This window comes from Pavona decussata, unplaced genomic scaffold (genome assembly GCF_977016875.1).
Source record: "Pavona decussata unplaced genomic scaffold, jaPavDecu1.1 SCAFFOLD_234, whole genome shotgun sequence".
Taxonomy (NCBI): Eukaryota; Metazoa; Cnidaria; class Anthozoa; order Scleractinia; family Agariciidae; genus Pavona; species Pavona decussata.
The window spans coordinates 555582-581411 of NW_028145639.1; the positions used below are offsets into that span (position 1 = coordinate 555582).

The 25830-nt window shown below is 40.2% G+C and overlaps 3 protein-coding genes and 1 pseudogene across 14 annotated transcripts in view; all 4 read left to right on the forward strand.

Annotated features, from left to right (window-relative positions):
• LOC146457978 (uncharacterized) overlaps positions 1-25830 on the forward strand; it is a 134247-nt gene that overhangs the window by 63158 nt on the left and 45259 nt on the right. The gene's annotated exons all lie outside the window — the stretch shown is intronic.
• Positions 1871-7782, forward strand: LOC146457979 (uncharacterized; annotated as a pseudogene). The gene is made up of 2 exons (XR_014858300.1): positions 1871-4401; positions 5519-7782. The product of XR_014858300.1 is annotated as an uncharacterized LOC146457979 (transcript).
• On the forward strand, positions 7682-9272 carry LOC146457980 (uncharacterized). Its single transcript, XM_085091109.1, has one exon. The coding sequence runs from the start codon at positions 7925-7927 to the stop codon at positions 8831-8833; it is 909 nt and encodes a 302-aa protein (XP_084947235.1). The 5' UTR covers positions 7682-7924; the 3' UTR covers positions 8834-9272.
• Positions 21398-24387, forward strand: LOC146457981 (uncharacterized). Its single transcript, XM_085091205.1, has 2 exons — positions 21398-22706; positions 24250-24387. The coding sequence occupies exons 1-2, from the start codon at positions 21398-21400 to the stop codon at positions 24336-24338; spliced, it is 1398 nt and encodes a 465-aa protein (XP_084947331.1). The 3' UTR covers positions 24339-24387.

A 25830-nucleotide genomic window follows, 5' to 3' on the forward strand; every position in this document is an offset into this window, starting at 1 on the left:
AAACTGCGGTACTTCAGTACTTCGCTGAAAAATTTCGTCTTTCGAATTGACGATCGACTGAACGTCGTCAAAAGGAAATAAACGCCCCTGTATTTAATAGAGATGAAGCGGTTACTTGGAAAATTGAAATACAGAACAACGGAATTGTTACGGTGCTCGACACACTACGAGAAGTCGCTTATTTTTCCAAGGGGTAGTGAGCGCATGTCGTGTTTCCTCGCAGGAGGCGATCTTCGCGCGCGCTGGCGTGTTTTTCTCTTTGAAAAATAAAGAGCTGGCTTTTTAATCGGTTGTTTTGGTCCTTAGGCTGGATTGTTTTTATAATCAAGTGTTATATGCCTAAAAGGTGTCATTACAGATATGAACTTGGCTTTTTTAGTTCGGACATTTCCTCTTGACAAATATACGCACCGCCACGATTTTAAAATCCGTGAAAGGGACGGAATTACAGTGTCAAAGTTTAGGACTTTGATTCAACGAGTAACGATGGCATAATACCATTGATGGCTGCAGCTTGTCGTGACCGATTTAATGCCTCTACAGTAATTGCCTTCCACATAGAGTCAAATCCGGCTTTTAAAGACATGTCAACAATGGGTGGAGTGCGCTGCACTGCGCTGGAGGGAAATGACGTAATTATTGAGAAGCTGCTGTCTCTTGCAGTTGTCATTGATTCAAGGAACCATGATCTCACACCATTGATGATTACAGCTGTTAATCTGGTTAATGGAAGAATTAGATGCCTTTGACTTTCTGAACGAAGTTCTCAACAACAAAGCGGAAATCAGGTTATCATTTAGAAGCTACTGTCTCTTGGAGTTGACATTGATTCAAGGAGTAGGGCTGATGTAACATCACTGATGACTGCGTGCAGCTAGCTACTCATGGGAAATTAGAGGCATTTAACCTTCACTGAGAAACGAGAAAAGGTTGAGCGTACTGCACTTTGCTATGTTTAGTGGAAATGACGCGATCATTGAGAAGCTACTGTCTGTATGGCAACAGATCGTGGTACAGTTGAGGTTGTCAGTCGTCTCCACAGTAAGGGATCACATCAGCCTCTTTCGGCTTGGAAAACGTGAAGTAATTTTAAGATAAGCAGAAACGTGTAACGGGAATTATAGGGTGAAATTTCTTGTAATTCCTTGCCTAATCCCCAAGGTTTTATTTAACATTAATAATTAGACGCTATTATCTCTGTTGACGGTAATTTATACTTTATAGAACCTTTCACACCTCAAACCATTCTTTTTATCAAAGTGTTCATAAAATTTATTTAAATTGAAACGATTGTCCTCTTTCTTGGTAACAGGCGAAATGAATAGGTCTATGAACCTGTTTAGTTTGTCTTCAGATTAAAGTGATTTCACGGAAGCCTTTTTAGGAGCACTCAACGAGACTCAACGTTTCCAGAAAACGCTTACAGTGCGAGGCGCCTTACCGTGGCCACCCAAAAAACTTTCTTTACAAGTAAGCCACAAATAAGACATTGGGAGACAGAGCATTTCAAGTTGCGCCTCCGGGACTGTGGAACGGTCTCCTAAATGACATTAGAAATGCTAAGACAATGGACGTTTTTAAGTCCTTAGTGAAAACTCATCTTTTTAGGAAAGCGTATGCTTGTTATTTTAAGAATTTTACATTTTTGACTCTGTAATTGTTAGTTTATATATTAGATATGGATTGGATAGTTTTATTGTATTAGTTTCATTATTTTATTATTATTTTAATGTAACTTGTAAGGCGCATTTGAATATATTCATATAGATATTTGCGCCGAACAAGTAATAAATTATTATTATTATTATTATTATTATTATTATTATTATTATTATTATTATTATTATTATTATTATTATTATTATTAACATGGACAAAACGTAGTCAGCTAATTATGACATGTATGAAAAGAATTTATGACTAAGGAATTTGCGGTAGCTTCGCACACGCCCAAACGGAAGCGTAAACCAGTATGTTTAGCTCAACTTTAATTAAGTAATTTAGTTTTACCTGAGATCTGTATTGGACACGTTTACTGTATTTGACTGCTCACCCGTTACTCAGTTTCATGGTTATCCCGATCAAGAAAGATTAAGAAAACTCGCCATAGAAATCGAAAAAGACACTGTTATAATTATACGGTTTGCGAGTATTCTTCGGAAACGGATCGTCTTGGTTTTCTTGCGAAACATCATTCGATTTCTGGCTAACCGGCAAGGTTCCAAGAGAATTGAGACGATATTGACGCCGTCAAACAGGCCAAAATAAAACGGAGGAACTCTAAGGCCGCGCTAACCCGTCAAGGAAAAACTTTAAGCATTCAAGTATCTGGAAATCGGCCAGCCGAAGAAACTAAAAGGGAATTGGAAAAATACGAACAGAAATTCTCAGAACTTTTGTCAAAACACGAAGAATTCATAATGCTTCTCGAAGAGGACACTGAATTCGAACAAGAAGAACTTTGGATGGAAGACTGCCAGGAAACATATTTGAAGCTTAAAATTGATACCGAAGATTATTTAAGAGAAATTGCGTTTTCAAAAGAACAGAAAGAGTCGAACGGAAGTAAAAAACCACCCGACGAACCCGAAAAAACAGATGTCAACACTGTGGTTACCGAAAAAACCGCCGCCGGAACTTCGGTCGAGTCATCAGAAAAAACCACCGAAGCGCTTGTCATTCAAGATGAAAGCCTCACGGGAAATGCGGATAACCAGGTTAAAAATATACCGACTTCGCCTCCAAGTTCACTGCAAGAAAACGTCACTGGAATACAAAATCCCGCCGAAAATGTACCAAATGCCGATAATGTTATCATCCCACCTGGAAACAATGAAAATACTGAACACGTCCCGCCACCTGTCACCGCAAACGGAAACGTCACGCAATCAGCTTTCCGAATGGAAAAACCAAAAATGCCAAGATTCTCGGGTGACGTCCGAGAATTCGCCATCTTTAAAGCGGATTTTAAGCATCTCGTAGAATCACGATACAGCAAACGGGACGCGATCACTATTCTGCGATCCAACTTGAGCGGCAAACCACTGGAATTAATCAAAGGCATCGGACAAGATTATGATGCCGCGTGGGAGTACTTGGAATCCATCTATACCGATCTATGGAGACCCGCGGTTTGTTGCTGACACAATCACGCAAGACATCGCCCGATTTAGACCTTTGCGTGACGAGGAAGACGCTCGCTTTTGCGATCTGGTCCACCTAGTCAGACGAAGTTTTAACTCCCTCACCGAAGTTGGTCGACAGAACGATATGGATAATAATCACATGTTAGCCATTATCGAACAGAAGATGTGCCCTGACGACCGCAAAGTTCGGTCACGCTTCCTGGAGAGTACAAAAGCTCACGCAACACTTCAAGTATTGATGTCCTGGATGACGTCAGAAATGAAATCAAGAATGAGGGCAACAGCACCACAAAGAAATTCAAGGCAGAATTTCTCGCAAGTCAATCAAGTATCGGAAATGGTGGAAAAGAAACCGGTCAATCACAAGTGCTGGTTATGCAAGACATCAACCCACTGGACAGACCAGTGCCAAAAGTTTATCTCCATGGGCGTCAGTGAACGGCTCAAAGCCGTAAAAGAAAACCACGGTTGCTTCAGCTGCCTTAAACGTGCTGGCTGGTCGAGAACATAATGTATTCACCTGTTCCCGCAGACGCCAATGCAGTGAGACCTTTAATGGGAGCCAGTGCAAGTACTATCACCACCCGCTGCCCCCCCCCCCCCCCCCCCGCGAACATCACGAACCCCGCCACAGCCCTGTCAATTTCAGCAGTAACGACCAGCAAAGAAACCATACTACCTGTCGTGTGCGTGGAAATCCTGGGTCCAGACACCGCCAAACAAGGGAACCTGCTACTTGACTCTGGCGCACAAGTCAGTCTAATCAAGTTGTCAGTTGCAAAAGAATTAGGTCTCAAGGGAAAGGACGTAACCATCACGTTAGCTAAAGTCGGTGGGGAGGAAGAAGAGTTGATAACGAAGCTATTCCGTGTTCGCATCCGATCATTGGGAAACCGACGCGATATCCATACCATTACAGCAGTGGGCATCCCGTGTATAAGCATTGACATCACAGAAATCAAGCTCAGACACCTTGCTGGATTCTTTGGGCTACGCGAAGACGAAATCCAAAGAACAAATGGCCCGGTTGATCTACTTATTGGTATCGATCACCCTAAACTGCACACAAGTGAAACCAGAGAAGCTGCCAACCTCATTGCGAGACAGTCTCCCCTTGGCTGGGTTGTATTTGGTGCCACGCCCGGAAGAAATCCACAAGTAAGCCAAGTATTCAATGTAAAGGTCCCTACACCCATAGACATGACTGACTTTTGGACGACTGAAACAATGGGAGTTGCTGCTAAGTCGAGTGCCTGTCAAGCCGACAAGTTAAAGGGACACGGTCACCTTTGTGACCGCGCTGACCTGGACGCTAGTTTTTGTCAATTTTGAAAAGCGTCCACCTCAACCCGAAATCAAAAGTACGCGTCGGCATCTAGAAATCCGCTTCAATCTTCCCAGTGTTTTATTGGATTTTCAATCTTTTACTGGAAACCTGTTTCTGAGTATGCTTTTGCTCATCCTATGATATTATTTTATCATATTTGGTGAAAAACAGTGTGGATCGCGTCTCCAACGGAACATCAGTGAAAAGAAGAGGTGGGAAACGTGAAGGCGCCGGGCGGAGGAAATCGCCTGCGTTGACTAAAATAACGAGAGAAAACAATCAAAAACATTGGAGAACAAATCACCATTATCATATTTGGAAAATTCCATTTTCTCAACCTGGCAAAGGTTCGTGCAGTGGGAATCTTCTTAAACGATTCTAACTACGCGTCATGGCTGCTTGGTTTGGAGCTCAGACGAAGACAAGCTTCGGTACACAGTCGATTATCTCCTCGACAAAGAAAACCTCCTGTAGAGGCTTGTTTTCTACGGGTCGAGCAAGCGTTCTTGCAACGACATGGGTTTGGTTGCTAAATTTAGATAACGGAGAAGTTGTAGAAACGAAATTGTAAAAGCAAAATATATGATTGAAAGCAGAAATAAAGCTTACCGGTAGTTTCGCTACACTGCAGCTCATGATCAGTCAATTCGCATGTTAAAATTGACATACTCCTTAATATTTGAACTCAATTTGCTTCTCATGCAAACACTGTGAAACGTAGAAACAGCTAAGATAATTTTTCACACGACCGGATACCGAAATAAACGATTAAATGATTCTTCGACAATTCGACTTCAGCGGTATTCGTTGACGTTTGACTTTCCCTGGACAAGTCCATCAGTAAATTTTCCATGGTATTAAGAAAATGAGTGTTCTAAAATGACATTAGGTCTATAATCACTATACTAATTTTGACTGGCAAATACTTCGACTCGACAAGGTTTGTTTACATTTTTCAAAGGATGCGCTTCTCAGCGCGAGACTTGTGATGAAGTGTGATATGCAAATCAGCTAAGAAATGGTATCTAATTCGCATGTGCACCAGGTGACTGTGTCCCTTTAAGCCCCATTGAACGCAGAGAAGCAAAGATTATTGAAGACTCCTGTCAAAAAATCGGGAAACAATGGTTGATACCGTATCCTTGGAAACAGGATCCCAAAAAGCTGCCAAACAACGAAGAACAAGCTGAGAAGAAACTGGAAGCGACTGAGCGTCGCCTGCAAAAGAACCCAGAACATGCAGCAGCCTATGACAAACAGATGAAAGAAATGTCAGAAATGAAGTTTGCACGCCGCAAGCTCACACAGCAAGAATTGAAGACTTACAAGGGACCAGTCCACTACATTTCCCACCACGAGGTAGTGAGACCTGAGAAGACCACGCCCATCCGCATAGTCCTCAACTCGTCAGCCTCGTTTCAAGGTCACCGGCTAAATGATTACTGGATGAAAGGCCCTGATCTGCTAAACAGCCTGTTTGGAGTCACCTTACGATTCAGAGAAAACGAAGTTGCCATCACTGGAGACATTTCAAAAATGTACCACAGGGTTCTTATCCCTGAGAAGGATCAGCATGTTCACCGATACCTATGGAGAAACTTGGAAACAAACCGAGGACCTGATGTTTATGTTAAGACAGTGCTAACGTTTGAAGATAAACCTGCACCTGCTATGGCACAAATTGCCCAGAGAAAAACCGCTGACCAGGCAAAGGATTTGTACCCCGAGGCTGCCCAGATATTGAAGAACAACACCTATATGGACGACATTTGCGATTCAGTTCGCTCCGCACAAGAAGCAATGCGACTAACGACCGAGCTAGATGAAGTATTACTGAAAGGAGGATTTCAAGTCAAAGGATGGTTCTCAAACCGGTCTTTAGAAAAGGAAACTACCAAGCAGGAAAAACCCGAAATGAAGTTACTACAAGGCACATCACAAGAGAAAATATTAGGAACTGTTTGGAATCATGCTGAAGACGTGCTTCTGTTCAAAGTCAACCCACCGAAAGATATGACCTTCACCAAAAGAGCAATACTGAGCCAAATCGCGCGAATCTTTGATCCAGTTGGATTCGTAGCAGCCTTTCTAGTTCGCGCCAAAATTGGAATGCAGCGCTTGTGGCAACAAGGTTTAGAGTGGGATCAAGAGTTGCCTTTACCAGTGCGGAATGAATGGGCTCGCTTCTTCCAAGAAATGGGAGACCTGAATCACGTGACCCTCGAGAGGTCCCTGACCCCAGTGGACGCGATTGGAGTCCCAACACTCTGTATCTTTTCTGACGCATCCAACGAAGCCATTGGGATTTGTGCTTACATCAGATGGAAAACTGAAAACAACGAGTATCACACACGATTCATAGCCGCCAAATCGAGAGTGGCACCATTGAAACCGCTGACCATACCCCACCTAGAGCTACAGGCAGCAGTTCTGTCCACCCGGCTATACCAGACCATAGTAGAGGAAACTCGATTCAAGTTTGAGAAAGTCATTTTCTTCACAGACAGCAACATCGTGTTATCATGGATCCGCAGTCAAGCAAGAGAATTCAAACCGTTTGTGTCCGCCCGAGTTGCAGAGATTCAAAGCAATTCTGACCCCGCCCAATGGAGACACGTACCTGGGGAGTTGAACGTGGCTGATGACGTCTCTCGTGGCATACCAGCACAGCGGCTAACCGGCAGATGGAAACATGGGCCTGAATTTTTACAACTGCCCGAGGATGAGTGGCCTCACGAAGCTTCAACCCTTAACGTCCTGAATGAAGTAGAGAAAGAACGCCAGAAGGTTCAAACCGTACTGCTGACCCGTTACCCCGAAGTTATCGACTGTAAGAAGTTTTCCAGTTGGAGAAAACTTGTCCGAACGACTGCCTATGTATTGAGATTTATCAGAAATATGCTACGTTTGCGATACCAAATCAAGAAACTACCAGAAACCTCTGAAGACCAGACCCAATTAAACAGTATACCACTCGCACCTCAAGAGCTGGAGAAAGCCGAAAGGTATTGGATTAAAGAAGGCCAGAAACCCCTCTATGACCGTCTGCAAAAGGGAGAGTTTCAACAGTTAAGCCCGTTTAAAGACGAAAACGGAATCATCAGAGTTGGTGGTCGAGTAGATGAAGCCTTGGTTTCCTATGAAACCAAACACCCAGCTATGCTCCCCCGAGACCATTGAATATCTCTCCTGATAACTCGACATAGGACACGCGGGAGTGGCAACCACAGTGGCGAAGATCAGGACGAAGTTTTGGATCATACGAGCTCACGATTTGGCCAAGTCTGTTAAGTTCAGATGCGTACTCTGCCGAGAAATTGAAGCAAAAACAGAAAAGCAACTGATAGCTGACCTGCCCGACCTACGTCTGGCTCCGCATACCCCGCCATTCTACTATACTTCCTGTGATTACTTCGGACCCTTCAATGTCAAGATTGGAAGAAACAAGCAGATGAAGCACTATGGCGTGATATTCACCTGCCTGAACACACGAGCAGTTCACCTGGAATTAGCCGTGGACTTATCCACAATGGAATTCATGCAAGTCCTGAGGAGATTTTTTTCCATTCGCGGTCAACCAGCGCTCATGATGAGTGACAACGGGTCACAGATGGTTGGAGCAGAGAGAGAGTTGCGAGAGATGATCGAAGGCTGGGATGCTGACGATCTCAAGAAGTTTTGTGCAGAGAAAGGAATACAATGGAAGTTTGTCACACCTGCAGCTCCGCATCAGAATGGCTGTGTCGAGTCTCTCGTCAAGACGTGCAAGAAGGCGCTGAAAGTTGCCATAGGTGACCAAGTGTTAACGCCGTTTGAATTGTACACTTGTTTGATGGAAGTCGGTAACCTCGTCAACCAACGCCCGATCGGCCACATCCCTAACGACCCGGATGACGGTGCGTACCTGTGTCCAAATGACATGTTGCTGGGACGAGCGTCATCGACAGTACCACAGGGACCATTCAAGGAAACGAGAAACCCACGGCACAGGGTAGAATTCATTCAACGGATTGTGGACTCATTTTGGAAGCGCTGGGCCAGAGATGTGTTCCCGACACTCATTCCGAGAAAGAAATGGCACACAGAGCGACGCAATGTACGAGTTGGAGATGTCGCAGTACTGTCAGACGACAACAAAGTTATCAGAGGAAAGTCGACCATCTGCAGAGTGATAGAGGTCTACCCTGGTCCAGACGGACGAGTCAGGAACGTGAAAGTGAAGACAGCGGAATCAGAGTACCAGAGACCCATTACTAAGATTGCTGTAATTTGCCCCGCAGAAGGTTATAAGGACTATGTAATTAAGGATGAGGACACCGCCCACATCGGGGCGGAGAGTGTTAACATGGACAAAACGTAGTTAGCGAATTATGACATGTATGAAAAGAATTTATGACTAAGGAACTTGCGGTAGCTTCGCACACGCCCAAACGGAAGTTTAAACTAGTATGTTTAGCTCAACTTTAATTACATAATTTAGTTTTTACCTGAGATCTGTATTGGACACGTTTACTGTATTTGACTGCTCACCCGTTACACAGTTTCATGGTGATCCCGATCAAGAAAGATTAAGAAAACTCGGCATAGAAGTAAGTTTGTGAACATTGTTTTTTACTGTCTTATCAATTATTTCAGTTTTGCTAGTTCAGAATTTGTAAGCCTTTGAACAATGAGAACATTGAGGAATCGACCGCATGGCCCGATAATTGTTACAGCCTTATTTCAGCTATTTTCGCTTCGCTTGTTTTGCTTGCTACGTTTTTCTTATTAATTGATTTAGTTAAGTAAATTATACTGTACAATTTGATTTCAGATCGAATAAAACACTGCTATAATTATACGGTTTGCGAGTATTCTTCGGAAACGGATCGTCTTGGTTTTCTTGCGAAACAGGCCTGTCACCCCTTGCTATCTCCTACTGTGATTTTTTCCAGACAGAGCCCCGTTCTAACGCGTGAAACCACTTAATTAACACATTAAAACACAGTCTTGTACTGTACAAAATCTATATAGTCTATCAAAAAATACACGCAAATTACACAGCATATTCTGCTAACACCAAGGGTAGAAACCTACCCCATTGTGTATTTTTATTTTAGACTAAGAAATTATGAAAAATTACAAAAAAAATTACAAAAAATCTCACTTAGATACCTCTTTTACATGTAAAACACAACCCATAGCTAATCCACATCGGATCGATATTACAGCAATCTGACTGGCTGGCAAGGACCAATCAGAATGCACCATTTTCGATCCTACCATACTACATTAGTGGCTATAAAAACCCAAAACTGCCATACTATCCGGCGGAACGGAATTGAGTATAACACTCTACCTTTCCCCATAAAAAAATCTTTAAATAGCAGTTTGGTCTTCGTGGCAGATATGTCTTCTCACCTTGTATTAAACCAATAATGAACGTTCTTCTTTCCACCAATGAAACTGCGTTGTGATCGTGTCCTCTGTGATTATTTTGACAAGGGAGGGGATCAACTTGGTCGACTTTCGCCGGCGATAAGCATTAAGAAGTCGCCATTTTGAACTAAACACGAACTGAACTGAACCATCGCGAGATGACTCGTGAATTGCAGGTAAGCAGCCTTTGTATTATTTTCGTGCAGTGTTTTGCAGGACTTTTCTTTGTACTGTAAACTACATTCGATGCTAGTTGAAACCCGAATGGCTGACGCAAAGCTGTCGTCCTTTTACTAGATGTGCTAGTTTTAATTTCGAGATCTGTGCAATGTTTCTGTGGAACTTAAACTGCGAAACACTTTATTACCTGATGCACGTTTTTCTGGTTTTACAAGTATCATAAGTTCGACTTCAGCTCGAGAACAATAAAAACTTGCTGATTGACCATGCCCCTGGGCAGGATGAAAGTCATCTCACCATGCATGATAAACTTTATCTGACCCAAAATTATTTCCATCTTGTCCTTGCTGGAAACCACGTACCCTGCTGGCAGAGCTTTTCTTAACTCCACAGGAAGAAAGAAAGGCTCTGCAGAAATTGTGTTTTATGGAGTATGCTCATATTTGCTTGGATATACTGTAGTTTCAAATTCAGGGTGTCTGAAAAACTCAGACCTCAGACCCTGGAAAAGCTCAGACCCCCTTAAAGATCATTTTGGGACTTAGCGTCCTGTCACAACATTGATGATCAACCAAAAGCTAAATTTTACAAATACAAAATGTTAATTGTTAAGACTGGTGATGGTTGATCATTCACCGAAGCGGAGGTGAATAGTGATGGATATTTACCCAGCCGCAAAGCGGTGAGGTAAATATCCATCACTTTCACCGACACTGAGGTGAATAATTGTTTTAGTATATACCACACAAGCTGAATAACCAGTGGACCACAAAATTATTTTATTTCTGACAATATTTATTCAGATAATACTGACAAAATGGTATGAAATTTAAAAAATCTTGAACACCACGCGGTAAGCAATTTCTCATGCAGTAGAAAGTTCTGTCTCGCTTCCTTGCAGACAAATAAAACTTTTGGAGACACTTGTTTAGTTCCTACAGTTGTTGCCATTTATGTATTTTTTTAACAGCCACCTTGTTTATTGAGTAACCATGGCGAAACGGGTAGTACTTGGCTAATGACCTCCAAACTAGCCAATCAGTACATGCGAGAAGTACTATTCACTTGTGTGGTATATACTAATTTTATCTGTTTGGGGTGATCTACCGCACCGCTATCGTAAATTCAATTCAATGGTATTTAGGCATTTTAAAACTTTTCTTTAGCGCTGAGTAAGGTGACACACAGCCAGATTTTATTATTAACAGGACCTAGCACCACTGTGACCTTGAAAATTATGCTATTAGTGTTTTTTGTTTCTAAACTAGTTGTTGTCACCAAAGGATTATTTTCAACTTGTGTTAAATATTTATGGCTTTCAAGCCTTTTACTGAAGTGTTTGTTTGCCTTGTTTGATGGCTAATTGTGCATTTTAGGAGTATCTGGTCTCTGCAGCCTGATATTGTTATGGCAAAATGTTTGTAACCAGTATCTGTTTCTGAGACACCCTTCAAATTCAGGCCAAGTCCTATGGCTTCAAATTAGTGTTTACCCAACAACAGCAACAAGCTTCCCCTAAATGGAAAATTTTGGAATTCAGATATCAGTAACTGCTTCCATCTCGATACCACTGAGGCCTTCAATTTTCACTGTTGAGTAAAGGTACACGCAAGTCATTTGAATTGTTGTGTGAATCGTTTTGAAAGGCATTTCCTCACCAGAAATATGCACTTCTTTCAAAACTTATGGAAAAGCTGTAATTTAGGAACACAAAGAGTCAGTCAATTGAAGGGCTGGGAGCATAACGGACCTATGTCGAATTTCAGCCCGTTTTTCGATTTTGCTTGGATTTGTCCGAATTTTTGCATGTGAACTTCAATTCGATTGAAAAACATTGTCCAGTTTTTTTTTTCCGCCCATTTGTGTTTCGTATTGGGAATAGTTACCATCTTCTAAAGAAAAATCGATAACATGATAGTCAATATGGATGACCAAAAGGACAATTTGTTAATGCATTGAGTATTAATATTTGTATTAAATATAAACTTGTGGTCTTTGAACCATGGGACACGAAAGCGGTCTTTCTCGTGGGAGAAACGAAAAGAATTCTGTTACAAACTACTACATGCGTGACAGGAATGTAAGAAACGCACAACAGATACAATACGTCATCAAAATGTCAGCACATTTCTTGGCCACAGTTCTCACCACTAAAAAGTCATTTTTATATGTTCGCTGGCAATGTATTACCTTTAGCAGCACATAAATGCTTTGTTTATCATTTGATCACCATGTTGAAATGCTTTCCTAAATGTGTTTCACAGAGAAAATCTATTTTCGAACAGTTCTCACCCCATTACGTAAAAATAATTCAAAATTCTATTAATTTCTTTATTGCGACATGGGTGAGAACTGTTGCCAAAGTACTAAGATGCACTTTTGCTGTGATCAAAAGGGGTAGAATAGAAGGGCAACAAATCGGTTTTTCATTGAGAGAAAACTTATCTCGAAACAAGCCATTTCCTTCCCTGCAACACGATTTGAATAAGCAAGAACTGAGGGCGAGAACTGTTACGCATTGAAAGAAAACTAAGTTCTATGTCACGCACTGCGTGACTTACGGCTTTACTGGCTTTCAAGAGAGCGGTCTTTGTATGAAGTGCAGTTATTTTCCCTAACGGTTAAGTGAAACGTTACAGCCACTAGTTGGTTCTATCGCCTTGAAGGGAAAACACAAAATTGGAGCTTGCATTTTGGTGAAATCACGCTAAAGTTATTTGCGCCACACTTAACCTACGGCTAAAAAGTAACTTTCTTGACTTCGTTAATGCACAAAGCAAAAATATGCACCATACGACTTGGCTGACCGCAAGCCGTAACTTACTTTACAATGTTTCCGCTTCCCAAATAGGCACGGTCACCTTACAACAAGAACGCGCGGATCGAGTCCTCTTAACCGACGAGTACGACGTGGACAACATCTCTAACAGCATTACCCTTCCAAGCGCGTTCACTGGTAAACAAGCAAACCACCACATCCCCCCCCCCCCCCCCCAACTCAGTGTTGTTTTCTAGGTCACGAACAGTCTCCTGGCAAGCATCACCTTCCAAATCAACATTGCATAAGGGGGAGGGGGGGAGGGAGAAGTAACTGTGGTAGAATTACGAAGAGAGAAACAGTAAGTAAGTGGTTTTTCCATCTGTTTTCAGTTGTCATTGCATAGGGGGAGGGGGTGGGAGAGAGAAGTAAAGTTCTGTGGTAGAATTAACAAGAGAGAAATCGTAAGCAAGTGGTTTTTGCGCTGTTCGTGTTTGGTTTTCTCAAGGAGTTTTGTGCACGATTGTAAAACCGCGAAATGTTTTTTAAACCTGGGAGAGCAAAAATTCGGACAAATCCGAGCGAAATCGAAAACCGGGCTAAAATTCGACATAAGTCGGTTATGCTCTCAGCCCTTCAATTGTTTTTCAAAGGCAGAATGATTATTTGAAATAAATGTGATGGTATCTTTCAAGCCTAGTGAATGAATGAGAAATTGATGTATTATTCTAGAAAGTGACACAGGCATGCTCAGAAAAAAGAAATCCAAGTGCTCCGATCAGGAGTCGAACCTAAGACCTTCCGATTACTAGTTCAGATGCTCTACCACTGAGCTGTAGGAGACTCGTGGGAGCTTAGGCCAATATACCACACGTTCAACATTCAAATCCTAGCAGTATGAAGGATATTTGCCCCATGAACCTAGTTTAATGGCCTTTGCTCCTATGAGTCTCCTGTAGCTCAGTGGTAGAGCATCTGAACTAGTATTCGGAAGGTCTTAGGCTCAACTCCTGATAGGAGCACTCAGATTTCTTTTTTCCGAGTGTGCTTGTGTCACTTTCTAGAATAATACATCATAAGTCAGTTATCAAAGAATGATTTCTTTGCTTTTAACTTTGACTCTTAATTCCATGTTTAAGCTGTCAAGTATTCCTCAAAGTGTGTTTGCTTTAGCATTCTAAAAGTGGAGGTGTGTGATGAAGTCTTATTAGCATAGATTCAAAACATTACTCCATCGAGGCTCTCAAGCTTATAAGAAATTGTTTTGCCTTGGTGCAGTGGGCTCATTTTTGTCTTTCAGTTTTTAATTTATTTTAAAAATGATATGTGCACTATCAAAACCGGTCTAATGACAGAAAACCAGAGTGACTAGGCCAAAAGTTTGGACTTAATAGAGACCTCAAAGGCTTGACATGATTTCTGCAGTCTGAAAACGTTTGTCACAGTTCATGCCAGTCCTTACACTGTTAAACACGGGTGAAATAATTCTGGGATGAGCTAATCTGAGAGCAAAACCATGTAAACAACATCATGGAAATGACTGGACACCAAGCTGAACTTGTCCCAGAATGAGAAGTGATCCATGTAAACAGGCTGTTAGTCTACTTGGCAGCCATTGTTCTGGAGATGTACTGTGTAGTGATCTCAATAACAACTTTTGTAGTACTAATAAAATTTAAGATTCTGTACTCTTAAGTAATAAAAATCATAAAATTTGGCAACAATCTATTTAGACCAACCAAACTTCATTAGCCCTGTTGAAAGAACAAATATGTTCCCAAAGTTTACAATAAAATAATAATTGTTGCCTTCAGCAAAGAGATTTGTGTTGCATAAGTTTCTTGTGCAAGAAAGCAGCACTTCCTAACAACAACCCATGCATTTCAAGGTGACTGGGTAAAATTGTAAGAACACTGACTGTGCTGTGATGGCAATTTTTGTCAATGATCCTGATCACAATGAAAAGCAATGGAGGTCACTCAATACACTTGTACTGTAAAAATTTGAATTTATTATAGCCCGCAAAATCTTCAGTAGAATGAGTGCTAGAGGCGCTTTATTTTTTAAGGCCAATTTAGACAGTACAGCTTTTGCTTATGACTGTTGCATGCAATTTCTTTTTTGTGCGCTGCTCACGTCATGAAAAAAATTGTACACAACTCTCGTCATTCAACATGCCCATTGCCTACAACTATGACTGTCATACATATAGGATTTTAAAATATGTTTCACAATCCTACAATATTTTATATGTCATGCACAACAAGTTGTAAGTTTGATTTACATGAAACATGAGTCAAGAATTTTTAATGAGTCCAGAGATTTTTGTAGCCTCCCACGCAGTCGTTTTTAGGGGACTCGTGTTACGAGGTAATACGAGTCCCCTAAAAACGACTGTGTGGGAGGCTAGAGATTTTTGAGGCTATCTGTAAAATCAAAGTCAACGAAAAGTTTGACTTATTCACTGAAGATTTTCTGTGAAAAAAACCGGATACTTTTTTTTCCAGATAGAACATCATGAATTCTTTAAACAAGAAACTGAACTTCAGGAGACAGGGTATATGTAGCTAGGGTAATGTAAATTGTCTGACTGGTAAAAAAGAGCTTGTCCAATATCAAATAACTTCAAACCCCAACCCTAGATCAAATAATGATACTCCCTTGGGTTGGGCTAATAAACTTTATCTTTACAGGGTGGCCCAGTCAGCAGCAAGGCTGGTATCCATAGGGGCCCTGTAAGTTTGTGGATATTAATTGACCTAGTGATAGACTAAATACATGTATTTTTGGTAAACTTATTATCAGAAGATTGGCCAGAAGACAACCTTGGGTGGTCACCTTTTTTAGATAGAATGCTGTGCAACTGTATAATATTGGGAAGAATGCCAATAACACAAACCAACACTGGAATTATTAACCCTTAATATCGAAGAACAAATTCTCCTACCTTTTTCCCATACTTTTCCTATAAAAGTACTTGGGAGACATTATTAAAATATCAAGAAATTTCATTTTGGGTTATCATATCCTTAATTCTCATGACCTCAGGGGTGGAATAAGCATTGATATTACTAGGGGAAATTTGATACTGATCACTGTTAATACAATACAAGTCAGAATAATAATATTATTCTTGTGTGTTTATTATGTATACCAAATAGGTTTTTAGCTATGTTTTTTAAAAATGTTTACATGCTATGATCTTCAGATTTAATAACTTAAATATTCCTTTATAAATTATTTTTCAGCTAGGTCACTCACTTTTCTAAAGTTCTTCACTTCCAAGTGTACTAAAGTTTCTATCTTTTATACATGCAGACATCCATAAGAAATTGACCAGTTCTCTTTTTATGGTCAGTCTCAACTTTTAGTGAACTGTGCATGTGCTGCATGAAAGTGTCCTACTCGTGAACAGCAAAGACAAAAATCATGTTAAACAGCTTGGGATTTATGCAACCTGAATTTCTCTGTATACTGAGCAAATAAAAGTTTTCACCTACATCTAGACCGAGAATGCTGTATTATTCGGTGAGTGAAACAGGCATACTCGGAAAAGGAAATCATGTAGACTGTTTTACAATAAAAAAAAAGGAAATAACTTTATAATCTACAAGAGGCAAAATAACAGACTGCAGGGTTTGTTTTCCTTAGGCCATTTGGTGCACTTTGTCTGCTTTGTCAAGTCAAGAATTCAATCATTGTTGATGAAAAATAACCTGTCTATTCAGATAGGCCACTCTGAAATAATAATAACCAATCTTAATCATCATCATCATTATCATCTTCTTATCATGGTAACAATTAAGTTTCTTGATATTTCTGATTTTATGTAGATTAAGGGCAGATGGATGAAATTGGGATCAAGAATTAGCTGAACAGGTAAGTTCAAACATGGAAGCTACTTAAGACAAAGTAGTCAGATCAAATAAACAGTAGTTGTAAGTGTTCGGCAGTAGCTCCTATCTAACCAAACTATTGTAAATGCATTATAGACAATTCACTACCTTACAGAGAGCAGTAAGTTAATTATGAAAAGTCAATCCATTTTAAAGGGGCTATATCATGGGGATTTTTATGTGTTTTGATCAAGAATTGTGCTGCAACTGAATCTAAGTACCTATTCCTGTTTATGAAATGCCCCCAAAAACACCAATAAAAAGAAGATGTCAAGTTTTCAATTTTTAGCAATTTTTCAAAGACACAAGAGGACTTGAAAAAGTTGGCCGTTTTTTTCAAGTTACAACCCACTTCTATCTTCGCCATCTGTAGCCAGACTTGTAATTACGTGTAATCACAGTGTACACTATAGTGTTGTAACTTTTAACAAAACTGCAACCTTCATTTTTGGGCTTGCATGTGTGAAAGTGCATCTAGGTACTTCAATGAAAGTGTTACTTAAAGTAACTGACATTGTCCTCCAACCATTTTCTTAGCAACATAGGTCATTCAATGCCTTGTGACATCACACCTGGGTATACATAACCTTGGCTAAAACGACAACGCAACTGTACTAACAGAACTTGTCATTGTCAGATTCACGCTTGGTCAATACTTACCAGCCGTTACCCTTGCTGAAGGGAATGTTAGACAAAATAGACATTACCTCGCTCCGAAGACCGTTTTCCAATACACAAACTCTAATTTTCACCATCCCTCCAATAACTGTCACGTGGGCTACAAACGTACTTTTCCTAACTCAATACTGGTTGAAAACTTATCTGTGTGCGTAGTGAGGATATTTTTTGATTAATTTATTTTGCTTTTCTGAAATAGATTGACAGAAACATAACTGGAGTTATAATTGGATGAAGCACCGCAGAAGATACATAAGAAGACTAAGAGGCAGATTATGAGGACATGATGAAAATAATGGAACTTTGTGCAAAAAAGTTTGTTGAATTAAAGAAACTCACATTGAACGGCCAGCATCAAGTTGAAGTCAATCTATTGTACCATTCTGAGAGAATCGCTGCTTGTAAACCATTTACACTTTTAAACTTTGAGCGACTCGTTAATTCTTTCAGTTGATCCTTTCGCCCGTACCAAGAGAGCCATTTTTTTTACGAGATTTTAAAACAAACAAACAAATAAACACATCAAAATTGAATGAAGTCTTAGCTTTGGAATAAATTTGCTTTAAACGTAAGAAGTCGCCATCTATATCCATACACTTATTTATAGCTTGTTTTGCAGCGCTTGGTGCACTGATAAATGTTGCAAATGTCATAGATAACAGAATAAACAGAGAGTTGAAAGGTTTTGGAGATAGACAGTCATATCATGTCTAGGAGGGGCTCAAGATTTTGAGCTATTGATGAGTCAGGGAACATGAAAAGATCATCTCACTGGCACAAATTCTTGAGGGATCTCACCAGCCATCGACCATATGTTATTTGTCCCGTTGAATTAGCTGAACAGTAGATTTGCAAAAGGAAAAATATTGGCTTGCGGAAAGAACTATTTATGAAGGCTCTTAGTAGTTTTCCATTCTTGCTCGTAATGCTAACGAAAATCAGCGGCCGGTTTTGCCTTGATGAGGCCTCTTTAACCCGCTAAACGTTCGAGTAATGAGTTGTAAAATTCGATTGAGGTACGATTTTCCTTTCTATCTGTGAATATATTAACTTTCATGATGTTCCAGCTGGCTTCAATGCTGAACACACTTTTTCATTAATTGAAGAGAGGAAAGACTTCTATTGATCATCATAAGCAACCCTATTGACCAACGCTGTTGGTAGACACCGGCGCGCGGACAAGACTTTGTAAGGGGCGCTGAACGCAATTTAATGGAACTTGTTAGTCGTTTGTGAACAGAGACGGTTTTAGAATTTTTGTTGCCCAAATATATCTTGGCTACCAGAATTCAGTGCTGTCTATAACACAGAGGATTTGAAGTACCATTTTCTCTGCGTTTTACTAGACAAGTTGTGGCTTGTACAATGTGCTAAGGGTTCCGCCTAGAAGCCACAGTATTCCGAGTGATCAGAGAGTGAAGGAGGGGGAGGAAAAGTTAACGTGTGGGGAAAAGTATGACTAGGGGAAAAAGGGGAGAGCGTGTACACCTTCACTCATTTATGGCGTAAACTACTGGGCCCTTTCATTTGTCATTCGAGTCCTTTTGCTTTTCGATATTGTTTTGATTCACGAAGTTGAGGTTTTTTGGATGATGTAAATAGCCCATCTTGTTTTTATTTTCCCGGGGCTTTCAGCGCCCAGGTATTACGACGGCTTTGATCCTAAGAAACTGGATCTCCCTGATTGGTTAAGCTCAGTGTCATTCTTCACGCGTTGAGTGAGGCTATTTTACCAGTAAATACGTGATTTTCGATCATTTGATTACAAGGTATGGCAAATCATCATGAGAACTTAATTCGTGCTCCGATAGTAGACCATTTTTCCCGACAAAGTATAATCATTTACGACTGGGAAGCAGCAGCAAATACAAAACGTATAAACAAATAACAGGATGATATCTGTACTGATGAAGGGCCTATCGCACATTGTTAAGAAGTCAATCAGATAACAACAGATTGCTGTTCTGATGAGAACCGAATTACCAAAAAGTACGTCATCGTAAAACAACTTTGCTCGAGGATCAAAGAAATCGGCCGGTGCTGTAGAAGAGCCTGTTATTTCCACTCCCCTTCACCTCCCTCCAAAATAAAAAATAAAACTTGCGCTGGGTGGCAGTGATTTATCTGATTTGAAATCACTTGAAAAACTGGATTATAATGGATAAAAAAAAATGAAATAATTGACTGATAGTTCATCGTGCTGCCAATTGCTGAGCTCCTTTCTCAGTGCGGTTTCAAGTGTTCCGAATTACTCAGTCTGAATTGGACTCACTAGGTGCCACAAAGCAACGCACTTTCAACTTAACTTTTCAACTTTATTTATTGCCCAAAATCACTGACAGGTATCGTTACATTAGTATTTCTTAACCCTTTAAGCCCCGAGGGAAATGCCAAATTTTTCTAAATCGGTAACTATAAACCAGGAGACCACATGTGATATACCATTTGAAAGGTGTTTTCTGGGGTATGCTATAAATCACACCAAAAAAAATGGAGGAGGTCACAGATTGAATTGACAAGTGCCCAAAATGAAAAAATAAAAATGTTTAAAATTTTCCTGTTCCTTGTACAGATTGGGTATGTCCCTAAACTGTAGCTTAATTTGTGCATTGGCTGTTGTCAGATATTAACTTGGCCTAAAAAGTACAAAGATAAAAAGTTCCAAAAGTTGCAGGGGTGGTAAATCAAGTCTTGTATAGGAGTGGGGCATGATATTATGCCTTCCATATGCAGATCTTTCCAAGATCTTTTAGTTGTGCAAATTTCACACAAATTGACTGAATATTGAGCATGTAATTGCATCTTGTGCCATATGGCACTATCGGGGCTTAAAGGGTTAACAAAAGTCATGATATTGAGCTGGAAAGCTCACAAGCCTTTCTAGGCTTATCCGCGGAGACCCCATATTCACTAGTATCTCCGGTTGTAATAACCGCGCCACAGAGCGCTTTGTGGTGTTTTGATTAGGTTACAAAGCGCTCTGTGGCACCTTCTTTAGTCCACAAAGCGCTCTCTGGTGATAAAATTGGAAAAATCATATAATGTTCACAAGATCGTGTGATATGCTTGTAGGTGTCAAGGAAACACCCAGTTTTCATTGTTGAATGCCCTAAAACTGACCACAAAGCACTTTATGGCTTCACATACAAAACCACAAAGCGCACTGTGGTAATTGTCAGATAAAACATCACAAAGCGCTTTATGACTTTCGTATAAAACGACTTAAAAAAAACGCTCTCAGTGAAGACAAAAAGACATAAATCTGCAAATTCCGCTAGTTAGTTTTAAAGTAACAGAAGTAAGGCGACGGTAGATTAAAAACATGAGACAGACGTGAGTACTGAGATTTGTGTCGCGCTTCTCCTTTGGGCTCCCTGAGTGTTTGTTTGCGACAAATAAATGGTACTGAAAACCGGACAACTGATGTCCCAAAAATGTATATAGACTGAGGACACAACTGAACAATTGAAACGGTACTATTGTAATAAAACTTCACAACGTTGCCGAACATATTGCGCTCTAAGTCACAGCAATTTTGCTTTTTAATTTGGGTGCACTAGGTTTCTAGAGAAAATTGGAATGCTATGATACGAAGATCAAGGAGAATCGTTGAGTTTGAAGCTCTCCCGTTTGTCGGGAAAGAAGCGTTCTCCTTCTTGTGACCTCTTGTCGGTTAGATCGTAAGCTCAATGTTAGCATTTCCTTCTCTGATTTATCCTCTTATTTACGAGGATAGTATGAACAAGACTTTAGAGGCTTATGGAAACTGAACACCAACGCACATACTGTTGCTTTCGATTTTTAAACGAAGTCGATCGATGTAAGCCGCTCAGTTACGTCGCTTTCAAATCAAGTCAAATATATTTGCCACTTACCCTCACCCCGTCGAATAACCAATTTTGCTCGAAGACCGAACTGCAACGGAGTCTCTTTACCAGTCTTAATTCGCGTGGGCCAAGATAGATCGCATTATGTGATTGGCCCATCATATCACATGACGTCAGAGGACATGTCTGCAACGGAGGACATAACTGCAATGTACATGGAGACGGGAAACAGCTCAGAAAGTCGTGGGAAGACTGTGAATGAGAAAGACCGTCAGCGTGTTAATGTTTTGTTTGTTTGCAACGAGTGGAATTCATCTAAGGGCGGTTTGTCGACTTTCAACAGAGAGTTTGCTATCAATTTGGCGAAAACTTCAAGGGAGAAGATCAAAGTTCACTGCTATGTCACCAAAAGCAGTGAACTAGAGAGGGAAGATGCTAGAATAAGCGGAGTGAATGTAATAACAGCTGAAAGTGTTCCCGGAACTTCTAATCCTCTGGATTGGTTGAGACTGGCGCCTCCAGAATTGCCACATCCTGATATTGTGGTAGGCCATGGACGCAAGTTTGGTACTCCTGCTTACTGCATTAAGCGGTCAACAAACTGCAAGTGGATTCAGTTTGTTCATGTCTTTTGTGAAGACCTTGGAAAGCATAAAGTGCCTGAAAGTCCTGGGCTTGATACAATTGAAGAGAATGAGAAGAAGCATAAAGAAGAAATCAAACTTTGCAAAGCAGCAAATGTGGTTGTCGCTGTTGGCTCACGGCTACAGGAGAAGTACAATAATTGCTTACCAGACATTGAGGTACAGGTCATTACTCCAGGGATTTTGGAGAGCTTCTTCTGTCTCTCGGATCAGAGACGTGGTAAAGTTAAGGGTAGTCTAGATGAGTTTAGTGTCTTTGTTTTTGGTAGAGCAAGTTATGAAGATCTTGTTCTGAAAGGATATGACATCATTGCTGGTGCAGTGGGTTCTCTTGGAGAGAAATTTAAGGTCACATTTGTCGGTGCACCTGAAGGTAAACATAGAAATATGGAGGAGTGGTTCCTAAAGAATACAAAGGTGAAACGTAAACAATTGACAATCCGTGGTTACTGTGATCAAAATGAACTCAAGACGATGTTCTATGGAGCTGACTTGGTTGCCATGCCTTCTCGCACTGAAGGTTTTGGACTGGTTGCCCTTGAAGCCATCTCTGCTGGTGTTCCTGTGCTTGTTACTGTTGAGTCTGGAATTGCTGAAGCTTTACAGAAAGTAGAAGGTGGAAAGTCTGTTGTTGTCAAGTCAGAAGAACCAAAGGAATGGGCTCACAAAATCAAGAAACTGTCCAAGAAGAAGCCAGAAGAAAGACTTGATGATGCCATTCGTCTAAGAGAGAACTACAACAAGACATACTCTTGGGGTACAGAGTGTGAAAGATTTACAGAGATGATTGGGGTTCAAAGGAAAGAGACGTGTGATGCTGATCATGTGAATGGTATGTGAATTATCCCAGCCTGACCAATCAATGAAAAAGCCAGATCCTTAATTATTATAATAACAAATCATCAAATTATGAAAGTTACCTGTCAGAAGTTTTGAGTTTTGCAATAATTAAGTCATTTAATTTTATTTTAGAGTAATCCATATCCCAAATTTTTTAAAAAGCAGTTTTTTTTTTACCCTGGAGTTATCACACATGTACCTGTAGCAACCTGCAAGTTTTGCTACAGCTTTTGAGTGCAGCATCAACACATTCCTGTGCCTCTTTCATGAGGTTTCACATGCTTTCGTTAAACTTCGAAATGTGCTTGACATTCCTAAGGAAGAAATGTTGCTGGCATAAAATTGAAGAACAGTTCCCCAGTAAAGCTCTTAGTTTAAGTGTCAGGCCATAGTCAAGTAAACTGTTAATGACTTGCCAGTTACCTGTTGGTGACTTGTTGGCAAGCTGTTGGTGGGCTATTTCATGTTGCTGTTAAAACTGTTGCCTATAGACATATTCGGCTAACGCAATGTTGTACCCAATTCAAATCCTTTGGGCATAAAATGTTTTATTTTAAGTATTTCCATATCATTTAAATGTGAATGCCACATTATAATGCAAATGCAATAAACAAAGAATCTTAACCCTGGGGGATCTGAATTGGGTAAAACACTGGGTTAGCCAAATAGGTCTATTGCCACATCTCTGTAATATATGGTTGGTATAATGAAGAAATGGACAGGTTTTGTTGGTAGGAATGGGGTGGGTTAAGCCTTGAATTAATCGTAATTCATCTGGAGAGTCTTGTTGGTTGTGATGGGTGGGTAATTCCTGTTTTGTTTTTGTTTGTTTTTTTATTCTATTTTGGCTGAGGGTTCATGTAACTTGTTGATTGTGTGGTTCGAGAGAATATCCATACCCCACCCAGGGAAGATCAATGGAAATTCTGAGGGGGAGACCCGAGGGGGGGGGGGGGGTGGGGTACTCCAGATTTTAAGTGACAGGGATGTTCAAATTGGGGCAAAAATCAAAACCCCAAAAAATGCTTAGGTCTTCCAACAAAACCCAGAAAAATCCCTGGACCAAAAATTAACCCCCCAAAAATCCCATGCTGAATTTCTGAGCCTTAAAAATTTTCAGAAAGCCTTAAATGATATAACACAGAAATTAAAACATTAGAAATTGAATGTTTGTGTTTGTTTATTCATCATTCCACCTGAAGTTATCTTTTCGGCATCTCGAGACTCAACAATCAACTCACTTGAGACACCCAAGAACATCTTCTGTTGACAATAAAATTATGCAGAATGACAACGTGGCTGGGATACGCAGGCACTTCTACAAATCTTTAGATTGTTTAATGAAAACCCCTAAAAATTCCTTCTTAAATCAAGCCACCCAAAAAATACATGACAAATTTTCCTACCCAAAAAAATCCCGCAATCGAAAATTTCAAACCCAAAAAAATCCTTCAATCATCTCCGTCACTTGAAGACAAACCACTACTTTTGTTGCTGATTGTGTGATGAAAAGTTTCCTCTTTCCATTACAATAGGTTCAGGTGCCAAGGGTGCTGGCAAAACTGCCCCAGGCAGAAAAAAAGAAGCAACCAGAAACCAAGGTACCAGTGCTGGTAATTACTAAAGTATAGAGTTTATATGGATCTTAAAGAGTGTTTAGTTTGTGTAGTATGATTGACCTGGAAGGACTCCCTGAGCTGATTAAGTAATTTCTTAAATCAGTGAAGTCAGTCGGTGCTTTTGTGGACTGGTGTGTTACTGAGATATTGTCTCAGTTTGTTCAGTCTACTGATCGTCAACTCTGTTGTCTTTTGTTTTCCAAATTTGATCTATTTAACGTCTTTGTTGTGCGATATGGCAAATCACAGGAAACCCGTAAATTTTGTTTCCTTCAAATCTTAATGTTTCGCTTGACTTCATCTTGGGAAACATTGAGAATCTTGGGAAACAAAATTAACTGTTTTCTTGAGTAAATCTTGTCTCAAGGTCTACTAATGTTGAGACATTGAAGCTTTTGACTGTTTCTCACAGTTTTCATTAGCAAATCATTTGCAGGTGAGGAGACCTTAGACTGTCAGCGTGTTAACGTTTTGTTTGTTTGCACCTGTTTGATTTTGTTTTTTGTCTGTTGGTAAAATTAAGCTTACCAGTAAGTAGGGTCACGCCAATATTGTTTATGCACACCTTAACTGGGCACATAATTTATGTCACAATGCCATGCTACGTCATGCATGAACACTGATGCACATAATTAGAAATCTAACCACATATTGGGCTGGTAGCTGTTGTGTCAAACTAGGGTGGTCTTTCAGAAATCATACGGTGACCACCATTTGCGGCATTTCTGATTTAAAGTAACACTAACCTACCTACAGCAAAAGTTAATGAAAAACTCAATGTTAGAAGATTTTGGAGCAAATGTTGGTAACACAGCAAGCAACAAGTAAATGGATGAAGGGGGCATCAAAAAATATTATTGAAGCTATTTTGAATGGATTTGAGCATTGGGAAACATTTTGAATTGCTTACATTTCTGTGGCCAGGGGCCAGTTTCACAAAGCCTGCCTCTGTTAAGATGTATCCCATGTATTGTTTCTGAGCAATAGTCTATTGTTATAATGACAAAAGAATATTGTTAAGAACCAATACATATATCTTATTCGATGGTTTTACATATAATACGCGCGGATATTTTGCGAGTTGCGTAGTATTTTTCCGAGCCCCGAAGGGGCGAGGAAAAATATGAGCAATGATCAAAATGTCCGCGAGTATTATATGTAAAACCATCGAATAAGAGATTTATTATTCCACTACAAAAAGATTTTGTTATTTTGGCTTCTCTGTTTTGGTAACAGTTTTGAAATACACCCGGCATTAACTGTCCAACGGTATATGGCGCGTACGAATGGCGTAAACAACACAGAAAGTCAGTTAAATGTCTTTAATTTGATTGGATGAAATGAAAAGATAAATGAGAAGTGATTGGCATGCTAAAAACTTGTTTTTGAACTTGCATCGTTTCAAAAACTATTCTTCATTCAGTCTGGCCATTGTTGCTCCTTTTTTCTGCCTTTTCCGTCCGTATTCGCTCTGTTGTAAACCGGTCAAACCGGGAC

What these genes read in the sequence shown, in the direction of transcription:
- LOC146457980 (XM_085091109.1), top strand. Translation starts at nt 7,925, where the DNA reads ATGAAGCACTATGGCGTGATATTCACCTGCCTGAACACACGAGCAGTT.
- LOC146457981 (XM_085091205.1), top strand. Translation starts at nt 21,398, where the DNA reads ATGACGTCAGAGGACATGTCTGCAACGGAGGACATAACTGCAATGTAC. An exon ending in TGATGCTGATCATGTGAATG is followed by an intron (nt 22,707 to 24,249) that starts GTATGTGAATTA and finishes CCATTACAATAG; the next exon opens with GTTCAGGTGCCAAGGGTGCT.